Source organism: Brassica napus, chromosome A9 (genome assembly GCF_020379485.1).
Source record: "Brassica napus cultivar Da-Ae chromosome A9, Da-Ae, whole genome shotgun sequence".
In the NCBI taxonomy this organism is placed as follows: Eukaryota; Viridiplantae; Streptophyta; class Magnoliopsida; order Brassicales; family Brassicaceae; genus Brassica; species Brassica napus.
Genome location: NC_063442.1, coordinates 13,138,916 through 13,160,793, shown reverse-complemented (window position 1 = coordinate 13,160,793; position 21,878 = coordinate 13,138,916). Strand labels below are relative to the sequence as shown.

Below are 21,878 nucleotides of genomic sequence, written 5' to 3'. Positions count from 1 at the left end.
TAGTGTATGAGTAAATTTAAATGTGTAGATGACAAACGTAGACTACAAATAAAATAAACATTTACAAGAAGAATGGAGAAAATAATGAATAAATGATTAGGCAAAACTATACTCGTATAACATGCGTAAAACAAGTAAAAAATGAAGAAATAGATTTTAGGCAAAGTGAGCCATGCGCTCGACCCTTTCACACTTGCAGTCACCGAAGTTCAAACCATCTTCTGAGGAGTGGACAAGTGCTAACTTGACAAATGAAAACTACTGTCTCAGCGTTTTTTTTTTTTTTGCTATTGATATATGTCCATGTTCTTTTTTCTATGATAAATACTTTTAAATAGCACCAAAAATGTTATTCATAAAAGAGTAAAATGTAAATAAATTTGTATATTTTATTTTATGGTTTAGTGATTAAAGTTTAGGGTTTAATATTTAGATGGTGAGGTTAGGATTTATGATTAAGGTAATTTAGTGTTTTTATTGATTAATACATGCTATTTTGAGGATTTTCTTTTCCAATATTATTTTTGTGACAAGAATTCAAGATGTGTTATTTTGAGAGATTTGGCCCATTTTATATAGCTAATGATTCACATCACTTTGTTGGTTCTTTGGAACAATTTGTGAAATGGCTAAGTTTGCAAAAGAAATTAAGTGCACGACATTGATTTTGACATAATTAGAAAAGTAACAATTATGTTTTCATTGATCCGGTTTGAACTTTCTCTCGTATAAGTAGCAGGTGGAGGAGAGATGTATAGATGACGTAGATAAAGTGAGGTATGACTAATATTTACAGCAAACTGTTTACATCTGAGGGAATATAATGACTGCATATAGTTTATATTTTTGGGTTTGGAAGTTTACATGTGTGTTATTCCATTTTGACGAAGTAGTATAGGACACCAACCTAACATCTAACCCCTATAGATTAGACCCTCACACATCAGTTGAATAGTATACCCAACCCTTAATTATTAAAGCTAAACCCTAATCAGTAAAATATAAACTCGAATATAATTTATAAATGTTTTTCCTATATTTTTTAAATGTATCAGCTATATTTTAGACCATAAATATTAAAACTTATACATCCGCCTAAATTCTACAACCCAAGACAAATTTCTAATTACTAAATTGTCCAGAAACAACTAGGATTGCACATTTTCTTTGTTTGAAAGGTTGCGCGTGTTCTATTTCATATCGTTAAAATAGTATAGGACTTCAACCTAGCTTCTAACCCCTACATAGTAAACCCTTCCACGACCACTAAATACTACACCCAAACCACTAACTAGTAAATCTAAACCTTGATCAGTAAACTATAAACCCAGATATAACCTATAACTGTTGAAATAGTATAGGACCTCAAACTAACCTCTAACCCTTACATAGTAAATCCTCGCACAACCACTAAATACTACACCCAAACCCCTAATCAGCAAATCTAAACATTAATCAGTAAATTATAAACCCAGATATAACTTATGAATATTATTTCATTTGACATCATATTGTATTCTATGTTATTTGATGGCATAATACATTCTATTCCATTTACGTTTAACTATATTATTTTCCTTTAAATATCATATACACACTGAAATATAAATCATATACATACCGATACAAAACTCATATCAATGTAACATGGAATAACAACCAACACATAAAATTTGTAAACTATAGTTGCGAACAAGATTAATTTTTTTTTCAAGTATCAAATGAAATATAACATCATAAATAGTACATTATATATTAATAAACATCGCAAAGAAGAGAACTGTCGAATTTGAAAGGAAGACAGTCTATTTCATTTCATAAAATAGTATAAGAATACATCTTTTGTTTATCTCCTTCTTTTTCGCTACCCGCAATTCTACAATCATGTATTCAAGTATTTTTCCTCAACTTTGTTTTCGTCTTCGCGGTATCTAATCTCACATGCAATAGAAAATGGATGCACGGAGCCGCAATGCCATCGTCGCAACTTTAGTTTTCAGAGTCGGCAAATTCTTTGACTCTCTTCTTCGACAAATTCCTCACAATTGGCATGCTCATCCAAAATCCGTCGCGGAGATGTACTTGAACGCTTTGTAATCACATAAGAAAAAAAAAGAAAATTGACGGGATGTGGTAGCTCACTTGGTAAGGACCTTGTGGGCCAATTGTCATGCTCACGGGTTCGACGCCAAGCGGAGGCGAACTACCCATTCTGTCATCAAATGCGGTACTGGGTGTTGGGCCTTGTCCCCAGCCCAGGTAAAGCCCTCCCGGGTGAAGTGGACCGCTGCCTAACCGGGCCCAGGGGAATGATCCACGTAAGTGGGGAACCCCTGGATTATCAAAAAAAAAAAAAAAAAAAAAAAGAAATTGTTACGCTTCCTCTGTTATTACATGTTACAAATTTAATACATTAAAAGGTTTGTGACAGACAAATAGTCACATCCACCTATTCTAATAAATAATATCTAATATATATTTAATTTTGTTTTGCAGGTTGTTCCGGTTGATTAAAAAGGTAAAACTGCATTATTACACATTATACAACATATATGAGTGAAAATGAGGGAAAATGGACAGTAAATTAATTATAATTTTGTTGTGCTACTAGATGCAATTTCTCTTGTTTAAATTATTGTTTTTTTTTTCTTTGTTATAAGGCTCGACGATGTTTTGCCTATAGATGATTTCGTTTATCCACTAAAACTATTAAAGTGGCAATGGAGTCATATCGAATTATTTTTACAATATTAACTTTTTCATGTTGATAGTCGACAAAAAAGTGGATACATGGTGGTGAATGATGCACTTTGGAGTTTGGACTATTCTTTGACCATACACGTTTAGTACACGAATTTTACATCCACACATTGCAGACCCCACAACATTTCTTTCTATCAGACTTGTCTCTTTAAATATTTCTCATTCTTTGCTTCTTCTTCTTCACATCTAACCTTTTCTCACTCTCACAAATCAAACACACAGAGTAAAGTAACTGTGAAGCTAATGGACAAACAGAGTTTGAAGAGACTTCAGTTTCGGACATGGGGAAAGCGGATAGGAAGCTCAACCACGGCTTCAGTAACGCTAGGAAACACAGAGGAAAAAACTACGATAGTGGCGTATGCGTTCTCATGTTGTGGGAAACCTCCTCGCGTTCTCGTGAAGCAGTTTGTTTTGAGGTTGAAATCGCGTTGGAGATTGTGGCGGAAGAGTGATAATAATAACAATATTCAGTATAGCTATGATCTCCGGAGCTATCATCTGAACTTCGACGACGGTTGGTCTCGTCGATGGTGATTTCAAACACATAAATTTTAGTGAATATAAGGAGCCTTTATTTTTCATAATTGTGTACATACTTAGCGTAATTGATCTGGAAACTATGTTCTGATAATATATTTGTGTTTTCTTGCCTGAAAATTGTAATATGCTTTGTAATTTGTATAGTTGTTGATCCAAATCCTTTTTAATGTGATCCAAGTACATGTCAAATATGGAAACAGGTCGATAAATAAGCTAACACTTCGAAGATTAGAGAAAGTTAAATACAAAACCAGTGATCTCCCCTAACTACGTTTTTATCAACTACATTATCATATTATCAAATCATATGTGCAAAGTACTAATATATTTGCATCTTTAGAATTTACTAATTGTTGAGAGAGATAATCTTTACTCTGCTTCTCAAACTAAAAGCTGAGAATTTTTGTTGTTGTGTTTGTTTCACAAATATAGATGTTTACAAATTTCTATGTAACTTTAAATACGTTTCTTGATGCGCCTTACTAGTTGGAGAAAATAGAATGTGGATTTTGTGTTAAAAAAAAAAAAGAATGTGGATATTATTTTACAGAGAGCTAGAGGTTATACTTGGTATCACAATTAGTTTCTTTGAAATGTATGAAACTCGTAAAACATCCAAATTCAAGAGAAAGAGGGTATCCGAATAGTGACTGCGGTTTGAGCTGTGCGGGATAAGCGGTTCAACTGCGGTGCGCTTTTAACAGTTATAAAAATGTATAGATATATAGTATATGTAGAGATTTTTGTTACTGTTAACTGCGGGGCGGGAGAGGACGATGGTCACCATTCGAAACCTTAATACTATTGGTGTGATTTTATGTTTGTTTAACAGCAGTTTTTAATTGATTATAGCCGATAGAGCTGGTCTATATTCTTTAATTTTATGTTTTGTTGATGATTTTCTAAATCACAAATGACATACTAATTGGAAGATGTGGTAATGGGCGCTTAAGATCTTCTAAAGATTGAATAGTGGGAATATGATAAATTTCTTCTAGAAAATTTAAGTTTATTGCAGATGGTAATCTTGAGATCAAAGTGGAAATCATCATTGTCATTTGATTATTTATGAAGTAATCAAAACAGATACCTAACAAATGTCCCCACTATGTTTATAAACATTAGTTATCACTCAAGACACAACCCCCAAGTTCGATAGAGAATCAAAAACCTCAGAATAATCGTCTGAGTTTAGTTTTTCAATTTACAGTTCACATACTTGCATTTCCCAATTTGAATTCGATTATAATACAATACCAACACTAGTACAATTACAAACCACTTATCATCTCAACCTTTATTTGCAAAATATGAAACGAAATTATTATTATTTCCAAATAGTTCGAACAGGAATGATCGTTTCTAAGAACACCAGTTTAGTTATAAGATAAGCTAGACAGAGAATATGCATCTATTTCCAAATAATTCTAGCATCGAAACCGAAGTGTTCAATAAAACATAACGACGCAATCACGTCCATACGCTTATATAAAACTTAAAAGTAACATGAAGAAGACCACCATCCATGTCTAAGCAGTCCATTAGAGGGTTAATCCATTCAAAGAAATAATATAAGAATCCAAATCCAACAAAACCACAACAGTAACTAGTAAAACAGACAAAACACCAAGAACCCTCAGTTCATAGGGTTTTACTAGACTCCCCTTTGCATAGGTTGGGCCGGAGCTCCGAGGAGGCTAGCCTGTTGAAGATCTATCTCGTTGAGCTGAGCTTCACGATCCATCTCGATGATCAACGGAACAACAAGGATGAGAAACGTTGTACCAGCGATCCACGCCGCTTTTCCGGTGCTCCACAGCAATTTCTTCGACACTCCGACGGCATCTCCGGCGGCGCGTCTTCCATGAGATACGATGTCGGAGTTGGAGATCCTCCCCAAGATGGTTGAGTCTTCGTCCCTAGATTTCCCGGGTCCACCGATTCTCTTGGCCATCATCCACTGATTTTGAGTTTTTCTTTTTCTTTTTCTTTTTGCGGAAAGAAGGCGGAGAGAGCGAGCGACAAGGGTTTCGCTTTTTGTTCAGCTTGAAATCTTTTATTGGGTCATAAATCCCAATAAATTATCTATTTCGGCCCATTTAATTATAGTTCATATGGCCCAAAACTTCCATTAATTGCTCATATCTAGCCTTGCTGCATTTATATAGATTTATTGTTTTTAACTTAATACTTTTAAAAATATTTATCAGAATCTATTCTATTAAAACTGAACTACAAAAAAAAAATTGTCTATTTTTAAGTGATCCTTACTGATTTTTAATATTATTTTCATTCCATTTTTTTATTAATTATAATCAATTCATTTATTATTTTTTCTAGATATATAATGCGACGTCATTTATTACATAAATACAAAACATAAATGATGATGATGAATTGTAAAGACAATTGTAAGAATTTATTTGATAGTTTACATATTTTGAAGTGTTTTTTTATACTCCTATCTTTTACATTTTATTTCTTACTCTTTTTAACTACGTTAATTATCCTTACTATAATATTTCAACATAATTTATTTGCATATTAACCATAGTAATTTGATATGTCTCAATGAAATTGCTCTATTTGTGACAAGAATTCAAAATGGTTAACAATTTTTTTTTATTTCTTTACAAAATCAATTAGGTATATACATTTGGGTATCCGTTTAGGTACAAGTTGTTTCTTATGAGTATCATTTTTGTTTTGTTTTGAAATTAGGCTTCATTCGGATATTATAAAATTTTGGATGGGTTTCAAGTTCACTCCTCCCAAGTCTTGATTGATTCGGTTTTGATGTATAGAAAGCTTAAAGTATCTAAAACCCAATATATCTGAAACAGGTTCGGATAGTTGTACCAAAAGTAATCATATTAACCGATTCGATTTAGGTATTTTAAATTCAAATTAAAAATAACCAAAAAATAACCAAATAACCAAAAGTAATCATATTATCCGATTTTATTTGGGTTCGATTATGATGTATAAAAACTTAAAAATATTCAAATACTCATGCAATAAATTATATGATGAAACATATAAAATATATAATACTAATTATCAAAAACAAATATTAATTTATAAAAATAATAAAATTAATATCCTCACAGTTGTGTGCTGGTCAATCTCTAATAACATGTTATTCATTAAGTGATTCCTAAATACTAATTGACATCTACAGTTATTCAACCATACAGATTTATTTATGGATTTGACTTTACCGTGAATGTTTGATAATTTAGAAAAATATATGATAACAATACATAGACATAAATCTGAAGAAAAAAAATATGATTTTAAGTTAACATTTAAAATACATTTATTAGATCTGTAAATCACCAAACTTTATAGACATTTGTAAAAATCATCATCCTTATAAGTTTCAACTAATATTCATCATGTACAAAGATCTCTTTTGTTTGTCTCTCTTATTAATATATGCACTCTTCTAGCAAGTGAAATCAAATTAAAATACATTAATTTTTATTTAACTATTTTAAGAGAAAACAAATATTTGTAATAATATAGTGATCGATGCATTAAATTGCATTAAATAAATGTTCAGGTAAAAAACAGTAGATATACTAGTTGTGATGATTGAAAATATTTCATTTGAATGTACATCTGATATGTAAACTATATAAAGGAAGAAGTGGTTAACCAAGCTCACTTGTTGATTTGAATTAGATTTAGCTCAAATGGGTGATGATAAGACGGTGAAGATGTTCAATGCCAGTATTGTATGATAATAAAAAAATTAAATAACCATATTGATTGGAAAAATTTGTGATTCCAATGATAAAGGTAAGTAAGTTTTTATTCACGCTTTAAAGAGAATAATTATTTTGATAAAATTTAAATTTAATGCGAAATATATAAATTTTAAATTTTGTTTATATTTGTGAACTGGATTTGTTTTAGTAATAAAAACATTAAGTTTGTCATAATAAATAATTAAACAATAACTAAACATGAAAGTGAAACAAAAAATCTAAAATAAATAATATATAAGCAAAACATAAGTAAAATATAAGCGATAAATTTTTTATCTTATCTTCTTTTCTTTTTTTTAAACATTTTTATGTCATCATAATCTTGAGATCAATGCATACATAAACCTTTTCAGAACACACACACGACTGGAATACACTAAAACTTTTCTACTGGTACATAAAACTCTTCATAGTTAAACACACATGCGACTTGAGTACAGTAAAATTTTTCTATTGGTACTAGGTTTAGTTTTCGCCGTCTTATTTATTCTCCTTACTTACCAATTCTTGATGCGTGTATAAATAAAATGATATGGTGTAATAAAACAAACATATCAAAGATTTATATTTTGAAAATAAAATTATTTCATTAAAACTATTTCAACGATACGATTATAAAATTTATTTTTTCATAATGAAAATTGAGGATGAATATCATAACATAACATCAAAAAACTTCAACCGAAAAGATAATACAACGGAATATGATATAATAATTTATACATTATAGATAATAAAAAAACAGAGATTCTCCCAAAAGAAAAGTATCATCAGCATGTTACTAATTAACAGTGCACTGATCCAGAAAACTATAAACCAAAAGCATATATATTAAAATATATATAAATTTTAATATTTATTTATAAATACATAAAATAAATAACCAAAAAAATTCAGAATATTTTTATAATTTTAGTTATATGAATATATGTATATAATAAATAAATATAAAAAACTGTTTTAGATTCAGTCACTTTTGAACAAATAATTTCATTTTCTACTATTCAACTTTTTGATGATAAAATAATTTATTATAAAAGTACAAGCTAAATTTTAACAAGTGATAAAATATTTTAAATATATGTTTATGGCATAAGACTGATAGATTGTCAAAATTTAAAAAATAAAGGGAAAAATAGTTTTGTTCAGAAAATAAAAAATGAATAATCAATCTATACTGAGAATTGTAATATGAAAAAAAAACTGCCTTTGTTGAGACCAACATGAAAGAAAAAATTATAATTCGATCATGGCAGCATAAGGGAAAAAGAGAGAAAAATAGAATATAAAGTAACCGATCGTCGGTTGATAAAAAAAAAGGATAAGCGATCAGTTAACACGAGAAGTGATATATTAATAGAGAGTACTTAAAGACTATACGAAAAATTTGTCAATTTATATATTTTTTAATTTGAAGTTTTCACATAAAGTATTCAAAGAAAATTATTTCAATTTTATTATTTTCAATTTTAATATATATATAACAAATCTTCTAAGTAGTTTTTTTAGTTTTTGTCTCTTAAAATTACCAAAATAAATTTTATTAAAAATATAAATTTTATTATGTTAATTAATAATAAATTTGAAAATATTTTCTTTGAATGCCTTATTATTTGAAGTCGAAAACATATTTCTAACTTAACATTAAACGTTATAAACAACTGTTATTAATCTTGTATCATGTTACTTAAATTAGACGGTCTAAACTAAAGTTAGTACTAGCGAAAGACCCGTATCCAAAAAACATAAACCAAATTCGATTTAGAAAAATAGTACAGAACTCGAACTAAAACTGGTTGAATATCTGAACAACTTCAAAACTTTGGTATCTAAAAACCTGAACCAAACCAGATATAAATAAAAATATTTCACATATCCAAATTGGATTTATATACTTAGTACTGTTAATTATATTCAGAACTAATATCCAAAAATATCCTAAATATATAAGATATTTTGAAGTTATCTAGAATATTTGAAAATGTATACAAATAGTCAAAAATAAATATCTAAATTAGCTAAACAATACTCAATCACCAAAAAAAATACTTGAAATATATATTGATTTGATATTCAAATATTCAAGTCAAACCAATTTCTTTCTTATGTTTAAGTATTTTGCCATATATTATTCAAAATATGTTATATTTATATTTATTTTTATATTTTTAGAAATTAAAGTATCTATAATTTTTTTTTTTTAAAACAAAAATATTTAAACAGTTTATTTGAACCCGAACCAAATCCGGCAAGATACGAACTGAATTTGAACCAAAATTTGTAGATACATGAATGAGACAAAAATCTATTAACCCTGGAACTTCGAATCCGGACGGGCCGAATTTTAGCAGATTTTATCTTGATAATGTTACGTTTAGCAAAAACCAAAACTAGATTTACAAAATGTGTTATAGAAGTAGGGATATTTGAGTACGAATCCAAAACATACGGGGTAGAAATTAAAGAGAGAAAGAAATACAAGGTCCCAAATCTCAAAACTAAAAAGAGAAACGCCTCCTCGTAACCCTATCTAAACAGTAGTACACTCAAAAACCCCCCTTTTAGTCTTCTTCTTCCTCGTTAGATCTCAAACTCTCCATTTCGTTCCTCCCTATAAACCCTTTCTCACCCTTCTCAGATCCGTTTCGCTTAACTCGGAAACTTCTTCGTATCGGAGCGTTCCGATCTCCTCCTCCTCCTCCTTGGGATCTTGCTCGTTGAGCTTTAGTGGTGCTAATAATGGCGACTCCTTATCCTGGAGCGATGCAGGCGAGTTTCTTTTCGAAAAATAGCAAACCTCTTATCGGTTTATGTTGAGTATCTGAATCGGTGTTGTGTGTGTGCAGGTTGGTTCGTACTTCGTGGGACAGTACTATCAAGTGTTGCAGCAGCAGCCAGATCTCATCCACCAGTTTTACTCCGACACTAGCAAAGCCATCCGCGTCGATGGTGATTCCAGCGAAACAGCTGATTCTTTGCTGGTAATGATAAATTTCTTCATTACCAATTTAGTTAATTAAGATTCAGTTTTGTGATCTGTTTTTGATGTTTGTGTGTAGAAAATGAAAACCCTCTTTGTTTGATTAGTAAAGTTTTGTGCTTTGGTTAATTAGGATTGAGTTTTGTGATTTGCAGAATATTCACAACATGGTCATGTCACTGAACTTCACTGCCATCGAAGTGAAGACCATCAATTCAGTTGAGTCCTGGGAAGGTGGCGTTCTCGTGGCTGTTTCTGGATCCGTGAAGACAAAGGAGTTCAGCAACAGGAGGAGTTTCATGCAGACTTTCTTTCTTGCTCCTCAGGAGAAGGGTTACTTTGTTCTCAATGATATTTTTCAGTTCATCAATGACGGAACTCTCTCCTATCATCAGCCTTCTTATTTGTCCGAGACCAAGGGGGACGAGGCTCAGCTCAATCCTCCAAACTCTCATCCTGAAGAACCCCAAGGTTTTGTTTGCTGAGTCATTAATAAGCTAATTATTAATTGTTGTGTACTCAAAGGTGTCATCACTGTTTTGGATTTCCAGTTCCTGACTATGTTCTGGAGCAAGAGGCGAGAGATTATGTGGATGCTGTCCAAATCAAAGATGATCCTGTAGATAAGTACAGTCTGCAAGAGGACCAACATCATGAAGACTACGAGGATGAAGTTGAGGATGTTGAGGAAACACCTAGGGAGGAAGTTGTGGTTGATGTGGTCCATGAATCTCGGGCTGCACCTCCAGAGGAACCACCCGTTGGTGAAAAATCCAAGATGAGTTATGCTTCCATTGTAAGTACACTCCCTCTATGATCATGTATCTTGCGGTGTTCATTCATATTTGGTATTGTCGCAGTTTGGCTATAGAAAATTGGATTTATAAACTGGAGATGTGTTATTATTTCTCTTATCCACAGTTACGGGTTGCAAAGGAAGCAGCTGCGGCGCCTGTTGTTTCTACACAACCATCACATAACAGGAACTCTCAAGAGATTAATGAGTGGGATCAACCACTGATGACTCCTTCCCCTCAGGTGGCTGCGCCTCTTGCCCCTGTGCAGCAACCATATGTTACCGACTATGGAGCAGAGGCGGAAGATGGCTTCGGGTTTGAGGACTGTAAGTTGTTTTATACTTTGGACCAGTAAAAGTTTTGAACTTCCTCATATAAAATGGTTATAGAAGTGAATTAGGTTAGGGTGTGGTGCTGTTTGATTTTCTTTCTCATTTTGGAAAAATGCATTAATTCATATATTGGTTTTATCTTGTTGCAGTTGAGATGAAATCAGTGTACGTTAGGAATTTGCCTTCCGACATATCTGCTTCTGAAATCGAGGAAGAGTTCAAGAACTTTGGTACAATCAAACCTGATGGTGTTTTCCTCAGAACCCGCAAGGTATGATTTTCTTGCTTTTGCTTTTTGTGAAAGTGATCTGAAGAAGAAGAAGAACCTAAGCTAAATAATCTTACACATGCAGGATGTTGTTGGTGTTTGCTACGCCTTTGTTGAGTTTGAGGACATGACTTCCGTCGAGAATGCTATAAAGGTCTCGTGATATTCTTCACAAGAGTCTTCCTCTGTTGGCATTTTGGTTTGTTCTTATCGGTTTCCCTTTGTGTAATAAATAGGCTTCTCCGATATACTTGGGTGGAAGACACGTATACATTGAGGGACGAAGACCTAATCCCGCTGGTGTACGCGGAGCAAGTAAGTCTTCTGTAGAAACTGTGATCTATGATGCCCAAACAATTTCTTCTAGTATATTTTTACATTCCTCATAAGAATAAAAGTTAACCTCGTGTAACTCACTGTGATTATGATTTCTATCGACCAGGAAGAGGAGGACGTGGAAGGGGTGGATACCCAACAGAAGCACCAAGAGGCCGGTTTGGTTCTTCCCGAGGAAACCGGGATGGAGGTGGTGACTATAGGGCAAGAGGTAACGGTTACAACCGTGTTGGCCGCTAAGTAAGGAACAAAAGAAAAGCAGCTGGAATCTCTCTTCTTTTAGTTTGTGTTTTCAAGGCTTGGACTCTCTTACACCTTCCTTTGAGAATAGCTTTAGTTATGTAACATTTCAATTTTTGTGTGTTCCTTTTCATCATTGGTTTGAATTCGGAACTTCTTTGTGTTGCAGTTGCTTTGTTTGTCCTTTTTTAAAAATTTAACTGTTTTGTCCAACTCTTGAGAGTTGATTTTAGAGAAGAGTTGTGTGTTTAAACCATAAAAAATGACAGAAGTTACTACTTTAAACCTGTATGACATTTTGAAACAATAAAACCATTTTTGTTATCATATTCAGTTTTCAAATGAGCATGTATTAAGCTGTTGGTCAACTAAATCGAACACTAGATCCATGTAATCTTCATAAACATGGTTGCTTATTATTAATGATGCTTCTCGGTCTTTTAATCAAAAGTTATTAAAGCGCACACACGGTTCGAGTCTGTTGCTCAGGAAATTGACAAGTCACAAGACACATGATAAAGCATAAAGAGAGAGAGAGACGACATAAACCCATTGGTGTATCAATCACTGGTACTGAGGACACAACGAAGACAAGTGCCTTCGTGCAGCAGATCAAAAGCCTTGTTGATCTCTCCCAATGTCATGCTGTGCGTTATGTACTCATCCACTTTGATCTCCTGCACTCGTTGCAAATGTCATGCAAAAAGTCAAGTGTTTGAAGAGAAGATAAAATCAGAATCGTTGCTTTAAGTTAAAGTTTTTCTAACCTTGTTCATATACTTCTCTACAAGCCAAGGCACTTGGGTTCGACTCTTGAAACCACCAAATGCTGTTCCTTTCCACACACGGCCAGTCACAAGTTGGAACGGTCGTGTTGATATCTCTTGTCCTGATGCTGCAACACCCACTATAACTGAAGTTCCCCATCCCTGCAACATCGTACTTCAACTCTTAAGCACACCCTCATGTCTTATGTAAGATCATCTAGGCTTTTAAATGGCTTCTTATGTTTACCTTGTGACAGCACTCCAAAGCGGCTCTCATCACGGAGACATTCCCGATGCACTCAAAGCTGTAGTCAACACCTCCATCAGTGAGGTCGACAATCACTTCCTGAATTGGCTTTTGGTGGTCTTTTGGGTTTACAAACTCATTAACACCAAACTTCTTTGCTGAAATTCCAACCAAGAAAGAACTCAATCCTTGTCTGATTAACTACGCCAATGAAAAAAAAAGAAGATAAGAAATTTTTACCAGTTTCATACTTCTTGCTGTCGATATCAATGCCAATGATCCTTGTAGCACCAGCCGTTTTCGCACCCTCAGCAACCTATCCATTGACAATGTAAATAAAATTTAACCAAAACGTCCACTTCCACGGAGAAAGCGAACTACAGAAGTTTTAGAAAGGTAGTAGCTTACAGCAAGTCCAACAGTCCCAAGACCAAAGATGGCAACATTAGACCCTGGTTCTACTTTTGCAGTATTCCAAACAGCTCCAAGACCTGATATATCAAGAAACATGATATAATACTGTTAGCTACTTCAATATCACCAAAAAGCCAATTAAGGAAGTGGGCTACTAGTTTAGATTCCCTATCAGATAGAATAAACAGGATGGCAAAGAAAACATGTAGATCAATCTTATTAGTGATGTCGCTTTGACAAACATAATGGGTAGTTAACACACTCCAAAGAGACATCACAGCAAACTGAGCAGATAAAATGTGTATCAAAGACTGCAACATAATCAATCAAGTTTGCAGTATTCTAATAGGATCAAGAAACATAGACTTCACATCCCCAAAAAAACTCACAAGACCTAATAGGTTCATAACATTATATTAGATAGCAAAAAGAGGGTTGTAAAGAAACCATTTAGATCAAATCTTATATCAGTATATGTAATGTTGCTTCAATAAACATAATAGGTAGCAGTAAAATGGCGTAACAGGGAGTGCACATAATCAATCTGAGTTTGATCAATCCTTTCTTACCAGTGGGAACACCACATCCAAGAAGGCAGACTTTCTCCAAAGGAGCCTTAGGATCGATCTTGGCGACACTGACGTCATGAACAACAGTGTACTGACTAAACGTGGAGGTACCCATGAAGTGATAAATGGGTTTCCCATTAACCGAGAACCGGCTCTTACGGTCGTTCATCATGACCCCAACACCAGTAGCGGACCGAACCTTGCCGCAGAGGTTAGTCTTGCCGGATTTGCAGAACTTGCATTCACGGCACTCGGCTTGATAGCAAGGGATAACATGGTCTCCAGGTTGAACTTCAGTTACACCTTCACCAACACTCTCAACAACCCTGTTCCCAGACCAAAAAAAAAAGATCTTTAGCATGAGAATCCCTACGCTCCCTCTGTTTTAGAATGTTCACATTTTTTTATTTTTTTTGTCAGCAAATGTTCACATTTACAAAAATAATTAACTATTGTACACAATTTTTAACAAATAAAATTTTAATAATTGTTTGAAGTTTACATTAAAAATGTATTTTTTGTAACTAAATTATTATTATTTTTTTTGATATCCGTTTGAATCACAGTGGTAAACCCAGAATAATCCCCATGAGGCTTTTCATCCGGGTACGCAGTTATAGACAGGAAGGTGGCCAAAATGACTCTGATTAATCAGGGCGGGCACTCCAGCTGGAGTTCTATTACCACTAGACTAAGAGTTCTTGGTTCTAAATTATTTTTCTAAAACATAAATCTTTTGGGAACGAAGGGAGTAAATTGGATGTGATGATTAGGGAAGGTACCCAGCAGCTTCATGACCGAGGATACATGGGAAGAGACCTTCAGGATCCTGAAAATGGAAAGAGGATCAGAGATTTGAATCCCTAAGCTGTAGCAGAGGAGAGAAAAGAGTGAACCTTGCCGCTCCAAGTGTAGGCGTCGGTGTGACAGAGAGCAGTGAATAGGATCTTGATCCGAACCTCACCAGCCTGAGGGGGAGCGACTTGAACGTCTTCGATGACGAGAGGTTTGTTGGGCTCGTAAGCCACCGCAGCTATGGAGGAGATGGGAGTCGAAATTAGATTGATCGACAACAGTAGATAGGGTTTCAAAGAGTGTGTATATATATGGAATAAAGCATATACCTTTGCACGTGATAACCTGACCTTGAGTGGCCATTGACGCAGGAAGGAAGAAGAGATTAGAGAGGAAGTGGGAGGCACTTGTTGTGGTTGTGTGTAGTGTCGTTTCTTATTTTTCTTCTCACTTACAATAAGTAAACCGGGTCGGGTCGGGTTTGTTAATAATGGAGTGAGTGAGAAAAGTCCGATTTGAAAGTAGTAGTAGGCCCAAGAGACGTATCATATAACGTGCTTTGTCCAACGATAGTAGACTAGTAGTGAAGTGACAACCAATTAGAGTTGGGTACCAATCAGATAGCTTCGGGTTTCGAAAGTATTCGTATGATTTTTGATTTGCCCTCACATCATTTGGATATTCGAGATCCCAAATATCCTATAAAATATGCAATTTTAATTGGATTTTTTTATTTAATTCATAAAACTAAATTTTTTATAAAAAAAACTAAAATTTAATAAAACAATAATATTTCATTACAAAAATAACTTCTTCGTCTTTTAAAATTGTAAAAACTAGATAATAAATTTGATGAATAAAAATATTTTAAAACTTGTATATATATAAAAAAAAGAGAGTGATATTCTAGAATAACACTAAACACATCTCTCAATGTCATTCTACAGATGTTTGGTGTGAAACAAGTGACTCATTTTTCTGCTGATGGTGCTCCTGCTCAGATGAGCCAACCTGCTTCGGTTCCTCCTAAGTGAACCAATCTGCTTCTCATGTTGATCCTCCTCCAGTGAACCAACCTGAAAATTGTTGGACCTATATTATTAAACCTAATTGGCTAAAATAATAAAAGGTAATAGTGAAGAGAAATGGGCCTACGGGAGATTAAAAAAGCCTTTGGCTTTAATGAATGAAAATGGGAACATCCCACATCGGCTATGAGGAACAAAACAGAGGAGTATAAATAAGTCTTAAGCACATGAGGGTGTAAACGGCTTCAGAAGAGAGGATGGCTCCCCACGCGCGCGCCGCCGCCGCCCGGCTCGGCTCGGGTTCGGGCTCGGGTCCGATAAGAACTATTCTTTTTGGACCAAGTTAAGCTCAACGTTTTGTCATTTATTTCGGGAAAAAACAGCATACAATTTTATTTGAAACAACAAGTAGTTTGTCTAAAAAAATAAAAACGTCATGCATGTTATTCTCTCGAAAATTTTAAACGAGATAAGAGAGAGTCTTGAGGAAGAAGTTTCGGAACTCAACTTTCCTCGATCTCCGCGAGATTCTCGCCCACGTGCAGCAGCTGTTGCGGGAAGTGGGTCGTCTCCGTCTCTTTAAATATCGTCTCTCCTCTTCCTTCATTTCTTAACTTTTACCGTTTCAAAATCCAACAGCAAAAATCCCTCTGCGTAAGTCTATTTTGCGAGAGTGTTTCGTAGAGTTTATAGTTCGATAGGGCGATCACGAGTGAGGCGTGATTCGTCTGCCATGGTTTTATCCTGGGACTCTATATTCGTACAGTTCCGTCTCACTAACGGAGCGAATATTTCGAGTTAAGGAAAGAGATCATATCTCGACTCCATGTCTCTTTGCGAATACGATTTCTTATCGTTCTTGCATTCGTCTTTACATTCGTATATTTCCTTAACATCGTTTCTTATTTTATCGTTTATGTCAGTCCGGTTTTCCGGCTTTTACAATCTTAACTCAAAATCGCTTTATTTCTAAAGCTCGAATCAGGTTGAAGAACGATTTATAAAAACGGGTTTTGGAACTGTGTTTACGATTTGCTTTCTAGCACTTCCGCGAAACGTTTTATTCTTATCTGATAACGATGTTTGCGATTTTCTATACGCTTATCCGCGAAACGTTTCTGTGTTATTCTGGAAACGTGTTTGCGATTTGCTTTATAGCACTTCCGCGAAACGTTTCTGTTTTATTTCATTACGATTTGCGGATTGCTTTCTATCATTTTTGCAAAACGTTTTTGATACATCTTCAAAACGTTCTATAAAATGAATCGTTTCAAGACCGCTTTCTTAAGCGAGTTTGTGAAACATTCTAAGTCTATAAAAATGGTTTCTGCGAACGCTTTTAAGCGAGTTTGCAAAACGTTTTCTCAAGACTATATCGATATGATTTGGTTCAAACACCAAAAATGAACATCGATTTTAGACTATTATTTTCTTTAAAATAATATGTTATTTTGTTGAATGGAGTACTAATCCGTTTTTTCATGTTTTCTCTACAGAAAAATGATAAACGATAACAACAACCCCATTGGCACCTCGGATGTCATTCAGACTCCACTCAACGCTGCAGCAACTGATGCAACTGGCGTGACAACCGCTGGAAACATCACGGCGTCAACCACTGCAGCAACAACAAGCACTATCCTCCCTGCAGGAAATGCTGCTGATGAAACCACTCGCCGTAGTCTATTCGGTGCTGGTCTTTATCAGACGGGTTCAATTTCAGGAACCGCAAGTGGTCCGGTGGCAGTTCAAACTCCTCCGGCTGTCCCTAGTGTGTTCACTCAAGGACTGATGCCAAACCAGTTTGATGGCAAAGGCTTCAAGACGTGGCAGAAGAAGATGTTGTTCTTCCTGACAACGATGAAGCTAGACAAGTTCATCCAGGAGGATAAGCCCATTATGCCTTACGGGATTGATGATGTTCACAGTCTCGCAACTGTAGACATATGGGTGCATTCGGACTTCATCTGCAAAGGCTACATTTTGGGTCGCCTCATTGACCCATTGTACCGTATCTACTGTGAGTTCTCCACGGCGAAAGAGCTATGGAGATCACTGGACAAGAAGTACAGAGGTGAGGACGCTGGCTGCCAGAAGTATGTGGTTTCAAAATTCCACGACTTCAAAATGGTGGATTCAAAACCCGTCATGGATCAGGTGGAAGCGCTTCAGCTCATTTGCCATGATATCGCTGCTGAAGGAATGTCTATCTGCGAGACATTCACAACTCTCAGCTTCATTGAAAAGCTTCCTCCAAGCTATGCGGATTTCAAGAACTACTTGAAGCACAAGAAGAAGAAGATGGGGCTCGAGGAGCTCATCATGAGGCTTCAGATGGAATCCAGAAACCGAATTGCTGACAAGGTCACTGCTAAGGAGCACAGTGTCAACATGGCTGAGCACAAAGGCAAAGGAAAAGCACACGCCCATTCTCCTGCCAAGCCTTCCAAAATTGCTGCAGCCCTGAAGGCTTCTGGAAAAAACTTCAAGAACAAAGGCATCGAGATCAATGCGAATGCGATTGTGGAGAAGTTCAGGGGGAAATGTCACTACTGCCACAAAGTGGGGCACAAGACAGTTGAGTGTCGCAAAAAGATCAAGGATGAGAAGGCTCAGATAAATCTCACTGAGGAGGATCTCGTTGCTGTGGTGACTGAAGCCAACATGGTTGAAAGCAACAACCCCAAGGAATGGTGGTATGACACTGGTGCAACCACCCACATTTGCACCGATAGGGCGATGTTCAGCACCTATCAGAAAAGCAAGACTGAGGAGAAGATCAAGATGGGAAACACTGCAGTCTCCAAGATTGAAGGACGCGGCAATGTGATTTTGAAGATGACATCTGGACATGAGGTCACTCTGACGAATGTGAAGCATGTGCCTGACATGAGGAAGAACCTGGTCTCGGGAACCTTGCTCAGCAAGAATGGATTCGCCACAAGTTTTGAGGCGGATAAGCTCGTGATTAGGAAGAATGGGATGTATTTGGGTAGGGGTTCTGTTAAGGGTGGACTTTTCAAGTTGAATGTAATGACAGTCACTCCAAAAGTTGTAGCTCCAAAAGTTTCAATGAATAAGAAAGAGCCAGTTGCTTATTTGATTGAGTCTTTTAATATATGGCATGAAAGATTAAGCCATGTAAACTACAAGTCTATACAAAGATTAATGAATTTAAATCTAATTCCTAAATGCAAAACAAGTAAACAAAAATGTGAAGTATGCGTACAGGCTAAGCTCACAAAAACGCCATCACCTCGTGTTGAAAGAACTAATAAACCTCTAGATTTAATTCACACTGATTTATGTGATTTAAAATACTTACAAACTAGAGGTGTAAGACCCGATCCCGGCCGACCAGGCCGCGGTCGATGCCTCACGTCGCTCGGTCTATACACTGACCGAACCTCTAAAAATTTTGCCCTTTATTTAAAAACATCGCCCATAGGCGAGGGCTAACTCAGATCTTAGCTCAAGACTACCTTAGTCATTCCCTAGCTTAGATCATTTCAACTTATGCACAGCGGAATAACATCTATCATCCATTGGACTAAATCCAATCTAACACTTGTCTGATCAGTTCACCTCAGCTACTGGTCAGTAAACACAACTGCCAGCTAGCTCCAAGGTCGAATCTGAACCTAGACCAAGTCATACAATCAGAGGTTCTGTTCCCCTAAGCCATTCTATCTAGATCTATGCAACATTGACAGATCATACCTGCATAAACTCTTCCCTTGGGTACTTAGTCATTCAGCCAACCATCCCCACAGACATAAGTAACCTTTGGGAAGTCTTCAATCAGCTAAGGACATGCATCTGGCCCTTACCGGTTCATGCACTGTTCCACATCCTTTTGCCTTATCAACTTATGATACCAAGTCCAGCTCATGGACTAATCATACCAAGTCCTCTCATGGACTAACCAGATCAAGTCCTCACAAAGACTAACAATGCCCATCAGATCCTGAGTCAATCAACCAACCACCCCACATGACTCAGAACTGATGAGTCTTCATACTTCCTAATCAGTCATAGAACCATGTCCCACTGAACCTGATTAGTGTTTCTCTTACCACCGGTGCATCCTTTGATCAATCAGATCAGACACCTTGATCCATCATCCAAGGATCAGGTCGTCCATCCTTGCCAATGATCAGATCACGCACGGCCTGCCTTACCAACACCAAGGTTAATAACCAGCAATTCCTTATGATCAATATCATAAGTGACAATATGTTCCAGCACACAACATATGATCAGATATCCTAACACAAGGATCTGACCCCAATATGCCCTCAGGTGCAATTTCGACCGCAAGCAAACCTGCTCCAAAAATCAATTAACATTCATGACAATTCATGATAAATCATAACTAAGAGAATGGTCCAATCAGATTTCCCAGAACCGGCCTCCATCCCATAGATCTCGGCCAAGATCAGCCAAACCGGCCCAAGGGACCATCTCTAAATCAATCCCTAAAAACTCATTAGGATTCATGATAATTCATGATAAATCTTAACTAAGAGAATGGTCAAGTCAGAATTCCAAGAACCGATCTCAATCCTATGGATCTCGACCTAGGACAGCCCCACCGGCCACCTTGACCATCTCGAAATCAATCAGATAAAAATTCCCAAATACCATGATAATTCATGATAATTCACCACTAAGAGGATTCCAAATTCAGATCACCATAAATCCATCAGGAAGTAGGAGATCCAGACTTAGCTGCCAAACCAAGGCCATGGAGGGTTCTTCTGAACCGGTCAAGCCATGGTTCAGTGCTACTATGTCTAATAATCAATCTCAATCATAAGAACAAGGAATAATATGATTAATAATCATAAAACAGAGTAAGGTGTAACTGCAGGACCAGATCAGCCCATAGTGTACCAGACTATGCCCAATGGTCTGCAGTCCCCACCTGTTACCTCATCAGGGGCGTCCATGCTCTTCCTAGCACGCCTTCATCAAACCCTTTTCACATACTTCCAGTATTGATAAGATCTAACCATGGTTCGTAACCATCACTCCTTCCATGGAACTTCCATGAAACCAGTTTCTACACTGCATCCACCTTCAAGGCTATTCATGCCATTGTGAGTGAAGTTCGGCCTTCTCCCTTCTCTCCTGGGTGTTTGCGTGTGTTCCCAAGATGCAGAGGAAGCCTAGGACGTGTTCATCAGTGGTGGAAACCTACCACAGGGTCGTTCATAACTCCCCTTGCACTTCCATGAAACTGCCTTTCTACACACATCTGCCCTTAAGGCTGTCTTGGCCTTTAGGAATGAATTCCGGTCATCTACCTTCTCTCCTCACCATTTGCGTGTGTTCTCAGGCCCTGGAGGATGCATTGGGTGATAACATCACGGATCAAAAGCCACCAGAAAGTCGTTCATAACTTTCCCCCTTGATCTTTCCCAAAACTGCCTCTTTATGGCCTTCACACCACCATGGGTCTTGGATTGGGAATCCGACCAACTCTCTGTATTTTCTTTGTGTTTCTTTGTGTTTCAGGGTGTAGGAATCGACCAGAATGGCAGAAATGAGAGGGAGAAGACGATTTAAACTGTCCCCAACCGCCTGGGCGAACAGTTACCAACCAATCACATCCCTTCTTCCCAAAACCGTCCCATAACCGCCCCATAACCGCCCATTGGCGGTTTCTCCCCTTTTCTTCCTTTGGCAAATCGATCACTGAGCCTCAGCTCACACTCTGGAAGCTTGCCCACTCCCTGTCCCAAGCCTAAGACCCACTTGGTCGAACCGTCCTGCACCCGGACCATCGGCTCGCCCAGTAACCGTCCCGGACTCGCCCACACTGATCCGAACCAGAACGCACCATTCACTGGATTGAGCTGACCTCCAGCTGTTCCCAGCTGAGTGAGCTAGTCTACCAGCTCCTGTGAGCTGAACAGATCATGGTGAACTGAATACCAGCTGAACCGAGCTGATTGAACTCAAGCCAACACTCGTCCTGCTGCCTAAACACTCACCCAGCTCCTTTACCCTTATTTCCATCG

The 21,878-nt window shown here is 36.4% G+C and overlaps 4 protein-coding genes across 4 annotated transcripts; 2 read left to right on the top strand and 2 right to left on the bottom strand.

Annotated features, from left to right (window-relative positions):
• Positions 1-2,932: 2,932 nt before the first annotated feature.
• On the top strand, positions 2,933-3,478 carry LOC106417614. The gene has a single exon (XM_013858396.3). The coding sequence runs from the start codon at positions 3,007-3,009 to the stop codon at positions 3,298-3,300; it is 294 nt and encodes a 97-aa protein (XP_013713850.2). The 5' UTR covers positions 2,933-3,006; the 3' UTR covers positions 3,301-3,478.
• Positions 3,479-4,756: 1,278 nt separating this feature from the next.
• On the bottom strand, positions 4,757-5,396 carry LOC125577904 (mitochondrial import receptor subunit TOM9-2-like). The gene has a single exon (XM_048740006.1). The coding sequence runs from the start codon at positions 5,261-5,263 to the stop codon at positions 4,961-4,963; it is 303 nt and encodes a 100-aa protein (XP_048595963.1). The 5' UTR covers positions 5,264-5,396; the 3' UTR covers positions 4,757-4,960.
• Positions 5,397-9,603: 4,207 nt separating this feature from the next.
• LOC111210019 (nuclear transport factor 2-like) lies at positions 9,604-12,269 on the top strand. The gene is made up of 9 exons (XM_022710236.2): positions 9,604-9,848; positions 9,926-10,060; positions 10,215-10,530; positions 10,611-10,855; positions 10,981-11,182; positions 11,338-11,459; positions 11,542-11,610; positions 11,693-11,771; positions 11,899-12,269. The coding sequence occupies exons 1-9, from the start codon at positions 9,819-9,821 to the stop codon at positions 12,030-12,032; spliced, it is 1,332 nt and encodes a 443-aa protein (XP_022565957.2). The 5' UTR covers positions 9,604-9,818; the 3' UTR covers positions 12,033-12,269.
• Positions 12,270-12,423: 154 nt separating this feature from the next.
• LOC111210020 (alcohol dehydrogenase class-3-like) lies at positions 12,424-15,396 on the bottom strand. Its single transcript, XM_022710237.2, has 9 exons — positions 15,154-15,396; positions 14,926-15,062; positions 14,812-14,858; positions 14,030-14,355; positions 13,455-13,537; positions 13,287-13,362; positions 13,047-13,204; positions 12,800-12,961; positions 12,424-12,709 (listed from the first exon to the last, which is right to left on the bottom strand). The coding sequence occupies exons 1-9, from the start codon at positions 15,185-15,187 to the stop codon at positions 12,593-12,595; spliced, it is 1,140 nt and encodes a 379-aa protein (XP_022565958.2). The 5' UTR covers positions 15,188-15,396; the 3' UTR covers positions 12,424-12,592.
• Positions 15,397-21,878: the final 6,482 nt, after the last annotated feature.